At 38.8% G+C, this 19,249-nt stretch overlaps 1 protein-coding gene across 1 annotated transcript in view; it reads left to right on the plus strand.

Annotated features, from left to right (window-relative positions):
* CATSPERB (catsper channel auxiliary subunit beta) overlaps nt 1-19,249 on the plus strand; it is a 100,836-nt gene that overhangs the window by 20,993 nt on the left and 60,594 nt on the right. Inside the window, exons 7-13 of the mRNA XM_087448042.1 lie at nt 5,318-5,413; nt 5,544-5,662; nt 6,836-6,868; nt 13,797-13,863; nt 14,141-14,187; nt 14,585-14,737; nt 16,090-16,242. Coding sequence (XP_087304168.1) covers nt 5,318-5,413; nt 5,544-5,662; nt 6,836-6,868; nt 13,797-13,863; nt 14,141-14,187; nt 14,585-14,737; nt 16,090-16,242 — 668 coding nt within the window. The remainder of the gene's footprint in view (nt 1-5,317; nt 5,414-5,543; nt 5,663-6,835; nt 6,869-13,796; nt 13,864-14,140; nt 14,188-14,584; nt 14,738-16,089; nt 16,243-19,249) is intronic.

A 19,249-nucleotide genomic window follows, 5' to 3' on the forward strand; every position in this document is an offset into this window, starting at 1 on the left:
TTTTATTTATTGTGTATGTGTTTTTCCGTTACTATAATATTTAATAGGATCCTTACACATCGACTACTAATTGTATTGTTCTAGTTGTTTTTCTTAGGTGGTTGATGACCTCCTAGTCCTCAAATCCAATGAATATAAAGGGAAAAAAAAGAAATAAAAGAATTTAAAAATAAACAAATTTTTACTACTCATAGATAATATATGTATCTCTATAAAAATCCAAAAGAATCAACAGAAAAACTATCAGAACAAATATAGGAATGCTACAAAATTGAGAAATATAATCACAATATATAAAAACCACTCCACCAAAGACTAATTAAAGATGATAATTTTTAAAATCCTATTCAGAAAGTAACAAACCCCAAAAGCTACTTAGGAATAAATCAAAAAAAAAAAAAAAGAATTGTAAGTTTTGTTGCACAGAAATTATAAAACTTTAATGAAGGCCATAAAAAAGACTAAAATAAATAAGATATTTTACGTTCATGAACAGGAACTTCTAGTGTTAAAAATATGTTAATTCTCTCCAAATTTATCCATCAATTCAATACAATTCCAAGAAAAACTATAGCAGTATTTTTGTGTATATGGAAGTTGACAAGCCAATCCACAAATTCATATGAGAGACTGAAGCAACATGAATAACATAATTTTAAATAGAATAAAAAGAACAAAAACTTGCCCTACTTATTATAAAATAAATTAAAACGGTATGCGTTGGTATAGGGAAAGACAAATAGCCTTGCCCCAATTTTGTTGAATTCCTGCTGGCTTGCCGTCCTTGAGTTATCTCTAGATTTGAGTGCCTGCTTGTGTTGAATTAGTTGAGTTATAACTTGTGTCTCTTTCCCCTCTACATCAAACAGACAGAAACTCAGCTTCTTTTCTAGCTTTGTTCCATGGATGCAAGGCTGGGGCTCCTCCTCTTCCTCTATCCAAAAAACAATACCCACCTTACTTCCGGGAGCCGCAGGAGAAGAGCCGTTCTCAGCTGCTTGGTCCTGCCACACGACTGAGGGTCACAGGAGAGAAGGGGCAGTCTCTGCTCCTTGGGATCTCACTCACTAGACAGCCTCAACCTCTTGAGAAAAGAAACAGCTTCAGCAACATGTTCTTCAGATGAAGCCACTTTTTCTCCAGCTGGTCACCACTGTACTGAAGCAAAAAAGAAGTTCCCATAGTATCAAGCTGCCGCTGGCTAAACCAGCAGTTCCTTTGCAAGGTCCCTTTTGTCCCCATCTGGCCTCCACACCACATGGAGTTAATGGTGGCACCTGGTATCCAGGTTCCTCATGGGTTCCACTTTGGACTTATTACTCACCTTCCTTCTCGATGACAATCCTAACATGTCGTCATGCCTCTCATCCCAGTTTTATTGGTCACCACCGGAAACCTAAGCCTCCCAGGTCGCCTATGGTGATCCTAACCCACAAACTGTTCTGGCTTCCTTTAATTTCACCCAAACTTCTGTCCCTCTCCATCCACCCAAATCCTTTCATTGGAATTTGTGGTCCGTCATCAGCAAACTCCCCCATACTTCTTATCTTTTCTCTGCGTGGCCCCTTAACTTTCTTGTCATAAAGAGCAACTGGCCATTCCCAGTTAGCATTCTCTCCTCTGCAGCCCTCTTATATGTCACATGCCTCAGAGCCCAAGGGCAAGGTTATCATCCTGGCTCCTTAGGGCTACTTCTTAATAATTACTCTCGCCTTCTCCTTCAAAATGCCCAGTTCCTTTGAATTCAGATTTTACCTCCCTCTAACTCTTCTTGTTTGCCAGCCTTTGGTGACCTTCCCGTCGCTCACTCATTGATGAATTTAGCCTCTGGACCCCTGCCTTCCTCTCCGCCTTATTTTTGTCACTATTTTTGGTGACTTCACCATCCGTATGGATGACTGTGCAATACTCAATTTCAAGTCTTCCCCACCTCCAATGATCTTTCCCCATCTTATTCTACCATCATATTCTTGACCTTGTTGTCTCTAATGATGTTACTATCTCCAAAATCTCCACGACAAGCATCTCATGCTCCATCCACTCCCTCCTATTCCTTCAGTCTACTCTAGTACTCAACATTCCAACATTTCTTTGGTTTCATTGAGACTTCAGTATGTTGTCCCTACCACTTTTTTCACTACTCAACATCCATATCTTTCTCTTTTCTCACCATAATTTGCATAATCCATCCTTATAAATACTTCTGTAACTTCCTTGCCCTTCTCTTCTTCCTTACCTGTACAACTCCAACTCTAGTCAAACCACCTCTACTCCTTCGCTGAAATAGCAGAATGTTGCTAGGAAAAAATTGCACACCAGTCTCATGTTAAAATTCCATCGACTGGTCTAGCTGTAAATTCATGATCACAAATCTCAAGTGGGCACTCAGCACCGCCCGGAAGTCCTCTCTCTCTCTTCCCTGGTATGTTTATTTTCCCACTCTGCAAAATGACCTTATCACACCTCTTCCCACTCCTCAAACCCTCTATATCACCTCCTTTTCCTTTTCACTCTCTGCTGTGCTTTTATCTAATACTTCACATAGGAAATCAAGATTGATCACAAGGAACTCCTTCATCATTGCACCTGCGAGTCTGCCATCCTACTTGCACTTTTAGTTGCATTTGCCTTTTTGCCTGTTGCATTGTGAGAAGTGTCTCTGCTGCTATCAAAGGCTACCTGTCACCCCTTGCATTCTGGATCCCATTCCCCTAGCCATCTGAAGATCCTTGCTGCTGCATCTATCCTGAAAATCTCACCTTTCTCTCGTGCATCATCATGCTCTCCCCTTTATTGGGTCAGATCCATTAACACACAAACCTACCCTAAGATCCCCCATCTTAAGCAGAATCTTCATTTATCTCACTTTACTCCCATCCCCCGTTTCTCTGATCTCCTTCAAAGCAAAATTTATGGAAAGAATTTATTGTAGATGGTGCTACGTTTTCCACCTCCCATTTTTATTTTCATTCTACTACAACAAACCAGACTTTTGTTCCCATCACTCTACTGAAACAGTTCTTCCCAAGATCACCCATAATCTCCATATTGCCAATTCCAACAGCCAGTTCTTTATCCTTGCTCTACTTTCCCTCCTGGCAGCATTTGACACAGTTGACCACTCTCCTCAAAACACTTTATTCTCTTAGTTTTCTTGACACCACCTGCAATTACTTGGATCTTACCTCATTGGTCACTCCTTAGTTTTCTAGGCCAGCTCCTTTTTTTTGTTTGTTTGTTTGTTTTGCTGAGGAAGATTTGCCCTGAGCTAACATTTATGCCAATCTTCCTCTATTTTGTATGTGGGTCACTGCCACAGCATGGCCACCGACAAGTGGTGTAGGTCCACACTCAGGAACCGAACCCCGGGCGGCCGATGCGGAGTGCACTGAACTTAACCAGTAGGCCATGGGGGCCAGCCTCATAGGCCAGCTCCTTTTTGGTGTGACTTCTAAAATGTTGATGAACCCAGGGCTTTGTCCTTGATGGTCCTTCCTTATGTAACCATATTCTCTTTCTGGGAAACTTAATAGTCTCCTGGTAGTAATGACATCTTCAGACTGATGATTCCTGAGTCTATATTTTTGGTGCTGACCACTCCTTTGAGACCAAACTCCTATATTCAATTGTCTATTTTACATTTCCTCTTGATGTCTAATGAGCATCTCAAATATAACAAGTCTAATCCAGAACTCTTGTTTCATCTCTCTCTCAAATCTGCTCCTTTCCGGTATTCCTCATCCCATTTCATATCCAATTAGAACTAAAATCCAGGACACATTCTTGACCACTTCTACTCTCATGACAATCCAGGATGGTGCTATCCCCAACATGACCACTTGTCTACTCTGCTAAAATCTTATGTCAAGTCAACACTGTTTTTCCACAAGACTAATTCACAGTCTTTTAAGTAGTCTCTCTGTTTCTCTTCTCGTCCCAGGACAATGTACCCTCCATACAACCACCAGAGTGATCTCAAGTGTTAGCCAAATCACGTCACTTTCCTGCTTCAAACATTTCAGTGGCTTCCCTTTGCCATTAGAATAAAATCTGAACTTTTCACAATGATCCACATCAGCTTTTGTAACCCTGGGATATGATTGTGGCCAGTTTGTCATAGAGAGTGGCCTGTAACTTAATTTCATTCTGAAATATTAACCAGAATAAAGCATTTATTTTACTGCTTCCTTCTGCATTAAATATTTCTAAACTTTGCAGGAGTCTGGTCATGTGACTTCATGCTGGACACCTGTCATCATCCCCACTTAGAATATAGTAGAACTAGACTGTTACCTGTAAAACTAGGCTTAGTGCTTAGAAAGGCAAAGGTTGTCTTTAACTTTCCTCTTCCTGGAAAAACTAGACAATAATAATACTGTTTGCGTTAGCAAATATTTATTTTTATTTTTTAGGTCGCAAATATTAAATCAAATACAGTTTCTTCCCTCTTGGAGTTTACGTTTTAATTTTCTTCTTTGGAGTTTTTTATAGTTGTTGACTAAGACTGTCTTCCTGAAAGAGGAACATATTCATGCTTAGAAGTATATTTTCAAGGAGGAAAAACACTTTCTGTACCCTCTTAGGGTCAATAATTGGGGGCCTGCAAATTAAACTAAGAAAGACAGATTAGCAGGAGAAAAGGCACGCAATCTTTATTAATATTTACATTCGTGGGAGTTCACAGAAAAGAATTGAAACTCAAAGAAGTGATTAAACTCGTGGGCTTATATACCATTTTAACAAAAGAAAGGGATCTAGGCTTCAAGGGATGATGAATTGTGGGGAGGTGACTAGGAAATATGAGATGGGATTAATGGAAGATAAGAGTTATTTTAGTAAGGTCTGTTTATGCAAGCTTGTCTCAATGTTGACTCCGCATCTCTGGCGAAGAGTACTCTTCTCTTCCTGGTATGGGGGGTGGGCACCTTTCTCAAAGGGAAATTTATGCCCTGCTTTTAGGTAGGATCAGGCAGAGAACTCTTCCTGCATCTGTTGATCATCAATTGCCTCCAGCTCAAAATAATCCTTAGGCTGAAGTGGGGTATTTTGAGGTGGCGTATACTGATCCCCGTCAATATAACACAAAGTCCTTAATAATTAAGTCAGATGGTTGGCTAAAATCCTGTGGTGGTTACTTCGTCTTTCCAGCTCAGGGAAGTTAGATTCAGACAGTGGAGAGGGGTGTGGAGGTGGGGCGGAGAATGAGTTGAAGGTGGAACAGACACAGGCTCTGGTACCTAAAGACCTAGCGCCGTGGAAGTGCGTGACTCACTCTGCAGAGTCGTCCAGACTTCATTTTTCTTTTCTGTCATGGTAGGTGTTTACATAGGCCTCACCTTCTCGGGATTTTGGAATTATGACGATACCACGTGGTATAACTTGACGGACATGATCTATTCCCAAGTTGGAGAAGGTAATGCCTCTAACAGCGCCTTCATCCTCAGCATTTCATGTCACCACTCGATCAATGTTTATGAAATGTCTTTGCTTTCTGCGGAGCTTTTTCCTTCCTTTTTAACCCATGATATGGTTTCTTCCTTTAGAACACACAGAGCTTTCAGTGGTGGATATGGTCTTAACAAATCATTTTTTAGTTATCCTTACCTCTTTGGGTCTTTTTATAAGTGGAGATCTTCGTTATCCATCATCCTCTGTCTTAATGGTACGTGAATTGCTTTCTGACTAATAGTTAACCTTAAATATCTTCTGTGACATAAAGTAGAAATATTGGATACTTGAGTTATGTGTGGCGTATCTCAGAATTGAAATGCTTCCTCCTTTAAAAAATGCAAAAGCATCATGCAGTAACTTTCTCCTTTGCCTTATAGTGTCGAATATGTCATTGGGAAATGGTACTAGTTTTATTGCTATACAAATTTATACTAAGTTTAAATACTACAAATAGAAAACATTTTGTCTATCTAACTATCTGTCTATTTATCTATAGTTATATAAGTTCCCAAAATGCTTTAGGGTGATTTACAAAGCTAAACATGGTACTACAAAGTAACATAAATTAAAAGTAAGTTTTGGGATTGAGAGAAGGGGAATATGTGTTTTGGTGAGGATATGCAATCTGCATACCATGAAATTCTTAAACATGTTAATAAACACCTCTCAAAAAATTACCACAACAGAAATAAGAGCAGGAGGAGAAAAGATAAGGGGAAGCACAGACGGGGCAATTGTATTGGCTGAGAAGCAGGTATTTCTTACACATGGTAACTGTTATCCGTCTTCAGGTGTACGAACATACACAGCCTTCCCTCCTTCCTCACCATCTCCAAGAGAGTACCATTTGTTGCTCAGACATCTGATAGCTCTGGCCTTTTATGTGTTTACCATGTGATTGCTAAAGGGATAGTTGAAGCCAGGAGCTGTGACCTAAGGTCAAAGCACAGAGAATTAGGCCCGGCTGTACGTCCCGAGGGCCTGGTCTTGGGGCTGCCCTGGGCTGGGCAGAAGACAGAGTGGCTGTGGAGGAATAACAGGATCAGGGTGTGCCTTCCTAATCCCCAGTGGAGGCAGACTTCCTATCCTTCTGCGCACTTCTTAACGCCTCCATTTAAATGATTAAGAGGTGCAGTTGTGATCTTAAATCCTTTCTGGAATTAAGTTAAAGCATAAATAAACTGATCTAATGGCGCAACAAGGCGAAGACTGAGGGAGAAATCTCCAGGATGTTGTGTAAACGACTTTAGAGGCTGGTTTCAGTGTTTGACTCCAATACTGGGATGTAAAAAGGATCATTCCTTTTAGTTTGATTTAAATTGCTGTTTTATTATGCCTTCTGATATGCAAGCAAAAAATTAAAGTTTCATTTTTTTTCTTCTAGTTTTCAAGGGCAGACTTTTGTGGTTTCGAAAGGGTAAGAAGCTTTAAATTTCCAAGGGTTGGTTAAAAGATATGTGTTTCCTGGATGACCTAAGAGATGAGATAAGACAATAATTTATAATATAGATTATTCCTGATACTGTAATATAATTTACAGTTTGAACTAAAAAAAAAAGTATTTCCAGCAAGGATTAAGCAATGATCTCTCCTTCTGTTTCAAAGGAAGAAGTGTCCCCTCCTTGTTTCTGAGGCCGCCCCCTCCCTCTTTATATGTCCTGTCCAGGCTTGTTGTGGTTCTCAGGGTGTGTTCTGCACACGGCCGCCCAGTTGAAAAGAGAGTAGGGGCTGAAATCTGGCCAACACGTTATTCCCTGATCCATCTACGTCTGTGTAGGTCTGTCCCACCTGCAGAAAGGGGCACTTTTTCTAATTTGCACAAAAGTGCCATATAAGCTAACCACAGCTCTGTTTCTGGCCCTTTTGGGGGAGATTTTGTTCCATCAGTTATCTCCCCTCTCTATTATAAAGGCAAGTTTTGTGATTCAACTAGGTTATTCCCATTAACATATAAGCATACTTCCATTTGGAAACCACAACAAAATTATGAGTATTCCTAGCCTTTTACCACGTCCCTTCCCCATTCTGTCCTCATACAGGCCTGTGGGCACACACGCACATGTGCACACAGGTGCATACTCACACCGTCTAGAAGGAAGGCACACTTATTTCTCAGGAAGCAAATGGAACTGACTTCTTGCCGTACTCATCGGAGGAAATGTGAAGCAGAGAACTGGGAAGGCCAAATAGGCAAAACTGATTTACATTAGAAAGAAAAGGGGGAAATAACTGTCCAAATAGAATTCCAAACATATCATTCAAGAATGAGGGGGAAGAAAAGAAATTTGCACAGATCAGACATTAGGATAAGACCTTAGGTGAGCTTACCATCCAGAGATGCCCGGGAAGGAGTGGGATGCCAGAAACAATGGTAGAAATAACGGTAGAACTGGGACGTAAGCTCTAAGCGAGGCAGGAACCTTGTCTGTGCTCTTCACTCCAGGATCCATGTCTAGAACAGTGCCTGACACAAGGTAGGCTCTTAGGAAATATTTGTTCAAAGAACAGAATTGGCATAAAAAATAACTTGCAAATTTTGTGTTTAATAATCGGGTGGAACCAAAACTCTAGACAATATAGGGAGGAATGGAGACAGCTATTAGTGGATAACCAAAGTATTTTAAGATCCTTGTTTGGTAGGAGAATTAATATGGGGAATAACTTCAGAATTTTTTTAAAAAATGTACAGTGCAACATAAATGATAAAATGTAAAGGATAATTACCGAAGAAGAAAAAGAAGTATAACCTTAAACTTCCAAACCACCAGAGGAAGGAAAAAAGGATTAAAAAGTAATCAGGGGGCCAGCCTGGTGGTTAAGTTCCCATGCTCTGCTTCAGTGGGCCAGGGTTCGAGGGTTTGGATCCTGGGCGCGGACCTACACACCGCTCATCAAGGCATGCTGTGGTGGCGTCCCATATAAAGTAGAGGAAGATTGGCACAGATGTTAGCTCAGGGCTAATCTTCCTCACCAAAAAAAATAAATAAATAAAGTAATCCATCAGTTCTACGAAAAGAAAGGAGGAAAACATGCAAAGAGAAAAGACTGGGAAACCACCTATAAAGTAAGATGGTGGAAATCAATCCAAATATATCAGCTATTACAATTAATATAAATGAATATTATAGAAAACTAAAGATAATCTAGCTATATGCTAATTGCAAGAGGTACACCTAAAACTGAACCACACAAAAAGTTGTAAAACAAAGCGATGGAGGATCATTATCTGAGCTTTGCTCTCTACGCCTCAGCTCCCACTAACTTCCATCTCCAGTCCACCTGCCTGTTAAGTCAAAAGTGTTTGGGGGCTGCTGGATAGCTGGAGTCACTTGGAGACCAAGCTTTGAGGAATCCACTGAGGAGAGCTGGCGTATGTTTCTGTTCATGGGTTAGGTGAGAATAAGGCATTTGGCAACACAAGAGATGCAGGTGGAGGATTGGGAGGTGGAGATCCTGGAGGGAGCTTGGCTTTCAGAGCTCCCTGAACTCCTGGGGAAGGTTTCTACCGGCCAAGCGCCTGTGGCTGATCTGCTAGAGAGAAGCCTAGTGGGAAGGCTGTGTTCTCCCTGTGCCTGAGGTGGGCAGGCTGAAGGAGACCTGGCAGCAAGGAAGCCTCTTTCTGGTTCCGAGGTGAGGGAGAATGGCAGCCCAGAGCAGGAGAGACCACTTGGCCTCTGTCACTCCAATATTGCCATAAGCTGAGGTGCTCCCCAAACCAGACCTGAGCCCTCCCTTCAAAATACATCTAAGCCTGCCCAGCAGCCTGAGAGCATAAGATCATTAGAATCAAAACATATACCAGAGTTGCTGATGGAGAAGGCAACAACTGAACAAGAACAACAAAATTTAATTCATTCATTCGTTTAACAATTATCCAGTGAGCACCTATTATGAGTTTACTGTCATTGGCACTGGGATATTAACAAGAAAAAAAGGCAGCTAACGTTCATAAGGAGTTTCAAGTGCAGCATAAAAATACTTCCTGGGACTAAATACCACAAATTGCGATTAAAAAACGGAATATATTGAAGCTAATGTTTAAATGCAGGTTAGTGGCATGGAAGATCAAGAGGAAGAAGCTTCTCGAACGATCTAGGGAAGATAGATAGAAATCATGAAGGTAAAGATGAGCTTTTGGGGAGGATCCAGAAGTTCTAAGAGGTGAGTGATAGAGTTTTCAGAAGGAATAAAAAAGGAACAGATAGAAGAGAGGCAACAATAAAACAAATAATGGAAGAAAATTACACTGAGATGAAGAAAGATCCAAGACTGTATATTGGAAAGGTCAACTACATCCTGGGAGGACTGAAACAAATGTACACGCAGGCATATTCTACTAATATTTCTGAATTTTGGGGTTAAGGGGAAAATGTTACAAGTTTACCAACAGAAAGAAAATCAACATCTACAGACTATCAAAACAAAAGGACCAAGTCCAAAAATCCTATTTCCAGCCAAGAGATTATTCATTTTTCAGATTAATAAAGAATTCAGAGAGTGTATCACCCAGTTATCCCAACTAAGGAAAATATTCAAGAAAGAGCTTTAACAAAATAAACAAATGAGAAAAGGTACTGGGAAGATAAAGAGAAGAGGAAAGAGTGATGAGCAACTTTTAGCTGTTTCTTTCATTTTATCTAATATCTATTTATATGTTTTCTGTCTATCTGCATAAATCAAAATGGAGTGCTAGATGGGGAATCTTGAAACAGAGAGGACATGTTGTAGGGAAGTTAGAATTTTCAACATCTAAAAATTATTATTTTCAAATAGTAATCCATTTCCATAGTTAAAAACCAAAAAAGTTACCTAAAGATACACACTGACAAGTCTCATTTCCCCCTCTGTATATACTCCCCCTGCTTCCCCCTGTCCCCTACAGGTAACTTTTTATTATTTTTTATCTTTTCAGTGATTTATAAATGTAAATTCAAATAATTATGAACATATATTCTGCTCCTCACTTTCTTACACCATATACTAAATATATTATGTACATACCTTGTTGTTTTCACTTATCAGTATATGGGGGGAAAATTCCATATTCATACATGGAGAAAGGCCTTCCTTCTTCTCCCCCTCCCCCTCCTCTCCCTCCTCCTTCTCCTCCTCCCCTCCCTCTCCCTCCTTCTCCTCCTCCTCCCCCTCCCCCTCCTCCTCCTTCATTCTTCTATAGCTGCAAGTATTCCATTGTATGGACTTACCAGAGTTTACTTAACCTGTCCCCTATCGATGGATACTTGGGTAGTTTTCTAACCTTTTGTATTACGAACAATGCTGCCATTAATAATTTTGTACCCAGCAAGTTTATGTGTGTCCAGGTATACCAGAACAATACATTCCTTGAGCTTGGATTGGCAGATCGAGGAGTAAATGCTTATGCAATATTGAAAGATAACTACAAATTGTCCTTCAAAAATGTTTTTACCATTTGCAAGGATATTATAATAAATCTTCTTGAGCTAAAATATCTCAGCAAAACTCAGGTGTTTTTCGTAGTGATGAGAGAGAAGGGAAATATGAGGGATTGCAGGGTAGTGAGAGAGTGCAGTGGGAGAGGAAAGGAGAAGAGTGAACTTATTCATAAAAGTACAGGGATTTACCTTTGGATGAGACCTCTTTTATAATGATGGAAGGAAGGATGGTAAGAATGGGTGTGTGTGGCTGCGCAGGCAGGTAGTTGAAGAAGTTAACACTTGATGCTTTAGTCATTCACTCGTTCATCCATTCAACAAATATTTATTGAGCACTTCCTATATGCCAGGCTAGTTTGGACAAAGAGGATTCCAGAGTGAACAAGACAGATAGAGTCCCTGCTCTCATGTAGATTACCATTCTATTATGGGAGATAGATCATAAACAAGTACACAAACAGATGCATGCTATGATTGTAGATAATAATGAGGGCTTGTTGAAATTAAAGCAGGTAAGGGAAATAGAGAGTGAAGGGGAGATAATATTATATTTTAAATCGGGTGATTATAGCAGGCCTCTCCAAGGGGATGCAATTTAAGCAGAAACTCAAGTGACTTGAAGGAATGATTTCAACAAAGCATGTCCAGACCGAGGTAATATTAAGTACAAAGACCCTAAATTGGGAACTTGGTGTGAGGCAAAATCTGCTAGTTAGCCACCAAAATCTGTTTAGTGGAAATAGCAGGGACTTTGGGTCACTTCCTTTAGGATAAAACTCAAACTCTTGTGAGACATATAAGATCCTTCGTGGTCAGAGCCTTCCTTACATCTTCAGCCTTGTCATCTCACCTCAAGCCATCCTTCCAGCCACGCTGAGCTACGTGCCTTCCCTGAAGTGAGCCAACATGTATCGCACCTCGAATCCTTTGCATAAAATGTTTTCTCTTCTTAGCATGCACTCCCTCCTCCTCCCTTCAATTTTACTTAGAGAATTTCTAATTCTTCAGGAATCCCTCGCCGACCACCAAGGTGCCCTTCCTGTGCAATCTCAAAGCTCTCAACACTAATTCCTGTCATTTGTCACCCTATTTTGTCTGGTTGGGCCCCTGACTAGCCTCACAAGGCGTTGGGTTTCATGTCAAGGACTATCTTATCTGCTGTTGTATGCTCGTAAGATACGACGCTGCTTGCACGGGGCAGCCTCCATGTTTGCTGAATCAATGACTGAGCCAGACTAGACTCAAATCTTGTACTAGCTCACTAGCCACGTAACAGCTGACTTTGAATAAGTTGTATAACAGCCTGCACCTCGATTTCTTCATTTTAAAATGGGCATAATAATATCTACCTCTTAGAGGCAAGGTGATTAAATAACATTACATCAGAAAAGGCTCAGCACGGTTCGTAAAACAAAGCAGAAACTTCGAAAAAGAAAATACTTGGATTCTCTTCCCTACACAGATAGAACCTTTTGAAGGCAAAGAGAGAAACCAAACTAAAACTGCTTTTTATCAAAGGAGGGGAAGTGGTTGGCTCATGTGAATGGGGAATTCAAGGGGTGAATGAATCTGGCTTCCAGACATGACTGGATTTAGTGTCTAATACACGTCGATAGGACTCTGTCTTCTCAACTTTCTGCTTTCCTCTGTTTTGGCTTCATTCTCAGTATTTTTTTCTCCACTTGTTAATAAAAATAGCCACCAGGTTTATATGCGATCAGTTTAGCAATCCTAACAGGAATAAAGTGTCTCTTTCCCGGTGGTTCCAGCAAGTCTCAGGGCCGACCCATTCATCTGACCAGGATCTTGTGTCCGTTCCTGACCAGTCCTGTGACACTAAATCAGGCCTGGGTCATGAGCTCATCCTTGGAATGAAGTTGGCCTGATGAGATTAAATTATCCCCAAGGATAATCACTGGGCTGTTACCCCACTTTGATTCCAGGTAGGAAAAAAACAAGGAGTCTAAAGAGAAAGAGAAGGAACTTAAGTCAGCGCCCAATAAAAATTCTGTATTAATTGCCCAGATATTATAATGATAATTACGGTACCCTGCAAACCTGAAGATTTATATGAGAACCCAAAAGGTTCATTTGATATAACACCTTAGCTTGAAGATACCACACCATTCAAATAACTGTTGTCCATTCCGTTTTAAAAGGCTTTTTTGTTTGCTTATAAGAGTTATCAAGATATAATTCACGTAGCATAAAATGCACTCATTTAAAGTGTACAGTTCAATGGCCTTTAGTATAGTCACAGAACTGTGCAAACATCGCCACAATCGACGTTTTAGAACATTTAAAAGGATTTTAATGCACAGATTATGCAGATTTTATTACTGGTCTATAAAAATGTAAGACGGTCTACCTTTTGTCACAGCAATAAGTTAAAGTTAGAATTTTCCTATAACAAAACCATCTTAAACTCTTGCATATAATTAACATCCAACATATACAATCCCACTTTCCTGGAAGTTTCTCTCTTATGACCAATTTGTCAAAACTTGTATTTTTGTGGCTTTTTTCTTATTGCTTCTTGCTGCTGTCAGGCTTCTGTGAAGACCCCTTAAGCCAGCTGCAGCTAATGAATAAAAGATAAACATGTGACCGTTGTACCTGTGATGAAAAGCTAACAGCTTCTGGTAGCTTCAGAAAAACAGTTCATAGACTGGGGTATCTTCCATTAATATATGCTAATTCATGTGAAATTTCTTTTCTTTTTATTCCTTTTTTGTGTGTTGTTCAAAAAAACATATTCTTATTTCTTGTCCCCCTTCTGCAGCCTTTGATTTTATTTGCATACAATTTTTCTCTCTTTATTTGCCTCACATGCTTGAACTATTGAGCTTTTACATTTTTAACGTTTTTTCTATTTTATATCTTAAGTCTATACATTGCCTAAATGATATTTTTGTTTATTTATTGATGTAGGTTGACTATGTCAAAGGAAAATTGTGGTATAATGAAAGATGTTTTGCTAACAGAGAACGCTTTGAAGGTAAATTCTAGTGAAAGAGATATTAACAGGCTTTTTTTCCACTAGATAGCGTATATAGATTAAACAAAGTGACATAAAATAAAAATAGAATAAAATGTAAAGATAGGTTTTGTATAAGTTAATGGCCTAAAACTGAGGGGAAAAAATTAGTTTAAATCTTAGACAATAGGCGTGCCCTGTTTTAAGTGCAAGAAAATTGTATTTGAGTATATTTAATTAATGATACATTTAGAAATATAGATACTGCTTGTAATTTTTGTACCATTATATTTTATAGTTGATTATGTTACTATTGCCTTTGAGAGAAACAGGACGCTAAGTGAGGTATGGTATTGAATATTTTAAAAGGTAAGAAACTTTATGGTGCATGCTGTCATGGATTGTTTTTAATGTAAAAAGTGATAATTCTACAAACTGAAAAGCTTAACGATCACTCTTTGCTCCCAGTGGTGCCTCTACTTGGGTTTAATGGTAATTACCAATATGTTAAATCTAGATCTACATAGTAGTTCTAGAAAAACAATCCATGCCAGAAAGGGATGCTTTGCAGTATTTTCTGGATTCGAAGCCCCCAGAAGAGAAGCACAGACATTAATGATTTATGACTATTATTTGTGGTCAGTCAGAACAACACCATGGTTCATTAGTTTATTTGTCTGAGAGAACTAATTAGGACTTTTAGTTCAAGAATGGCGTTAACTTTTCCTTTCTCTTTTTGTAGGCAAGCTCTTGTTTTTATAGTCAAGAACCATTTCTTGAATGGTTGCCTTGCTTACCTCACATTTCGAAAGGAGCGAAGACTATTCCTTCAACTGTGATAACATTTCTCATCGACCAAGAGCACAGTTCTGGCATTTACCTCTTCTCTAACCAGGTAGGCCTTACAGCCCAGGGGTGATTGCTCTGGACACTACAACAATGAAATTTATCTTTGCAGAACTTATTTCTAAGTTCTTGTTATCTTTGGTAATAGAAGTTGATAAAATTGGTTTTATTATTTATTTAAATAATATAACCAGAAAATTATTTATGATTAATAATATAGTTTGAGACACTTTAGAAATTCCTTGCCTCTGATTATCATTCAGTTTGATGTAAATGGAAAATATGATGCCTTTTGCATAGTGATCCTTCTTTGCTTATTCTCCAAGAGAATATAAGCTGAGTATGGTTTATATAAATATAAGCTTCCATAAAATGGTTAGTTAAATGAACAAAAAATGGAAGTAGCCCTACCCTCATGATTTTAAGGGAGAAAAAATAATTTTCCTCTACCCTTTTAGGTTTAGTTATTGGGGCCCTGCAAATTAAACTGACAAAGGATAGGTTAACAGGAGAAAAGAAAACATCTTATTACGCATGCAGTGCACATACATGCGGATAAAAGTCAGTGATGAGTAACTCAAAAAGGTGGTTAAAATTTTGAGGTTATAAGCCATCTTAATAATTTAAGGGGGATGAGAAAGGCACTTAAGGGAAAACAAATGGAAAGATGACGTGTTTACAGGAGGACAAACAGGAGCTAAGAAAGTTTGTGACAGTGTTTGTTTATACAGGTATGAGTGGTCTTCCTATCTCCTTCAGGGCCATATAACTCCCCTGGAGGAGAGATTTGGGGTAGGTTTTATTCTCCTTCTCCCTTCTGAGAGTAAATCTACTCTGAAGAGGAATTAATTGCAGCCTTATTTCCCAGAAGTTCCTGCTGTTAGTCAGATAATGGAAAGCTTTTTTTTCTGCATCTGTTGAGTCTCAAATGTCTTCAGCTTAAAATAATCTTTATAACAAAGTGACATATCTTGGGGAGCATATCTGATCCCCTTCAAGATCATGACCCAATAGAATTGGAGTGTGGCCCAAGCATCCACACTTTTAAAAAGTAGTTGACATGATAGTTATGAGTATAGGCATTGGAGTCTGTCTGTCAAGTTCAATAATGATTCTGTAATAAACCCCCCCATGCCATTCATTACAGAACCTTGGACAGATTATTTAATTTCCTAAACTTCATGTTCAACATCCATAAAATGGACATATATGGGGGAGGAGGGGCAGACTAAAGAGATACCAGTGGTTGCTAATCCTTCCAATTCTGTGCTGTGTTGATGGGTATGTCCCTATCTTAATCAAAATCCAAGTATCACGAAACTCTAAAAATTATAAAATAGACTAATAATATTAATGGAAAAGTAGTTATGACTTGCTCATGCTTTGTTTATCTATTTCTAGAAAAATACCAGTGCTTCTGTGAGCATCCTAAAAAATAACAAACCAAGATTGAAAGAAAAATTTCCACTTTTCTCATTTCCTTCGTCATTCTCTTCTCCTGTCGGAATGGTATTCCATCCAAGAAGCCATTTTCTGTATGCTTATGGTAATCAGGTGGGTATACATGAAATTTCACACTCTAGTATAGGTGTAAATTGTTCACTTACTCTATGCTGAGTGGCTTACATCAAGTAAAGAACAGTCACTCTGATGATCAGGAAGGTGGAAAGCCCAATGAAGAGAGAAAGAGAAGAGAAGAGTTAGAGATGATGAATACATACAAACCTTTTGCAAAATTTTGCTGAAAAGTGGAACAGTGAAATGGGGCAATATTTGAAGAAGGAAAAGGGGTCAACAGAAGAGTTTTTTTAAAAGATAGGAGGAATTATGCTGTGTGCTGATGGAAATTATTCAGTAGAGAGGGAAAAATTGATGATGCAGGAAAGAGAGAGGGGAAATTACTGGAGTGATATTTCTAAATAGGTGAGAGGAGATGAGATCTATGAACTAGTGGAGAGCTCGGCCATAGGAGCACAGACAATTATTCTATAGTAACAGTAGGAAGGAAGAGTTTGGGGGTTCCAAAGCTGGTAGGTGAGTAGATGTGATAATGGAAGGGTGTGGGAATTTGTCTTCTATTTTCTCAACAAAAATAAGTTATTATTTGAGATTGAGGATGGAGGAGGAGTGTTGGAGGTTTGAGGAAAGAGAACAGAGTAAAATAGTTGCCTAGGAGGATGGAAGAATCAATTGACTAAGGGAATGCAGTATGATTGCTTGGGCTTTGTGCTTATGAATTCAAAGTGTGACCAGTTTAGCATTATTGGATATTCTTCTCCATGTTCAATTGTGAGAGTGCATACATAGTGGAGAAGACAGAGTTGTATTTAACCACAATTGCAGTTCTACCAAGAAATTATTAAGACGTAAAAGAGTGTATAGAAGGGAATGCAGTAAGACAGAGAAAATTAAGAAATTAAAAGCAAGAATATTAAAAAGTAGCAAACAAACTCTATTTACATGCAAAAGATATGATTGTCCATGTAGAAAACTTAAAGATACATACAAATGACTAAAACAAACAGAATAGTTAAACAAGTTGGGAGGCAAAGTAAATTTCATTTCTGCGCATGATCAACAACAAATTAAAAGCATAATTTTTGACACTATTTGCAATAGCAAAAACAAAACAAACCCAGACAAACAAAAAACTATGAAGTACCTAAGAATAAATATAAGTAAAGGTTTCCAAGACCTATATGTAGGAAATTATAAACTTTACTGAAGGACATTTAAAACTTTATAAAAGAAATGGATATAAACATCCTTGTGAATAGGAAAATTTATTGTCTTATAATATCAATTCTTCCTTAAATTAGTCTGTAGATCTAATACAACTCTAATCAAAATCCCAAGATTTGTTGTAGACTTTAGGTGAGTTCTAAAGTATATATGGAAAAACAAAAGACCAAGAATAACAAAGACACTTCTGAAGAAGAATAAAGAGGAGGGATTTGCACTAGCAGATATTAACACTTTTTAAAAAGCTGTAATTATGATAATGTGGTTTTGGCCCAGGAACAGATAAATTGACCAATGGAATAAAATAGAAAACCCACAAATAGACCCATGCCTATCTAGAATGTTGATAGAGGCCCAAGAGGCATCACAGCTGAGGGAGAAATAAGGGACTGCTCAAAATGGGACAGGAAGTATTGGTTATACATGTCGAAAATGTTGAACTACATCCCCACATCACAGCGTACATCAAGCCCAACTCCTGATAGATCGATAATTTAAATATCAAAACATGTCGAGGAAAATATAAGTGAATATCTTTCTGACATCAGAATAAGGGAAACATTTTAAAACAAGACTAAGAAAGAAGTAAGCATAAAGGAAAAAAAATGAGAACTTCACTTTCATCAAAAAGAAGAATTCTGGGGGCCGGCCCCACAGCCTAGTGGTTAAGCTAGCACACTCTGCTTGGGTTCCTGGGCTTAGGCCTACACCGCTCGTCTGTGGCCATGCTGTGGAGGCATCCCACACACAAAAGAGAGGCAGATTGGCACAGATGTTAGCTCAGGGTGAATCTTCCTCAACAAAAAAAAAAAAGAAGAAGAAGAAGAATTCTGGGTCAGCAAGATGGCAGACTGAGAAGCTTCAGGGCCTTGCTCTCCCACAGAGACACTGAGTTAGCAACAATCAGAGTACTGCTTGGCAACTGGTGAAAAGGGGGAGTAATGTTGGCAAAATGGTGGACTAGGAAGCTTCAGACCCTTACTTTCCCCTAGAGACACCAAGATAACAATATATGGACCGGAATACCTTTGAAAGAACTCCAGAGACCAGTTGAGAATGTACAGCACCCAGACCAACCTAAAACTAAGTAGGGATTCCAGCAAAACAGGAAGGAAAACTCACAGCATTTTGCACGTCCATTCACACCTCTTCTACTGTCTGACTTAGTGCAGTGCGAGTTGGAGGAAACCACCCACACCAGGGATCCTCCTTCAGCATGGAAACAAGAGGTAACTGAGCATCCAATGTTCTGGACAGATTGGGGGCTTCCCGACAGACTGGAATCTATCTCATCTGCAAGATGAAAAATTTCTGGAGATGTGTTTCACAACAATGTAAATGTACTTAACACTACTGAACTGTACATTTAAAAGTAGTTAAGATGATAAATTTTATGGTATGTGTTTTTTACCACAATAGAAAAAAAAAAAAGAGGTGGAAAATAATTATAAGGCATCCAATAGCTAGAAATCACTTTTGTGTTATGACCTAGAAAGTACCCACCATCTCTTCATAAAATTGAAAACATCAAGTTAATTTTAATAATTTTGAATACCATCCACATACAATAACACAATCGAAACAAAAGATACTTCCAAAGTAATTTGGCAATGGCTTATAACTTGGGTCAAGTCAAACAATCAAAACGAAAAATAATAAAGGAAATAGAGACTGATCCTAATTTACACTGGAGTTGGGCTCCAAAAGTTCATTCGTTAAGTCAGCCATTTAGCACTCAAGTTACTCATTTGGTTAGGCTCCCAAACCAGATCTCAAAAGTCTCTTAACTTCACTGTTGACCTAAATAAAGTTCTCTTCA

The sequence above is a fragment of the Ceratotherium simum genome, chromosome 24, assembly GCF_057802395.1.
Source record: "Ceratotherium simum simum isolate JZ-2026a chromosome 24, ASM5780239v1, whole genome shotgun sequence".
Classification (NCBI taxonomy): domain Eukaryota; kingdom Metazoa; phylum Chordata; class Mammalia; order Perissodactyla; family Rhinocerotidae; genus Ceratotherium; species Ceratotherium simum.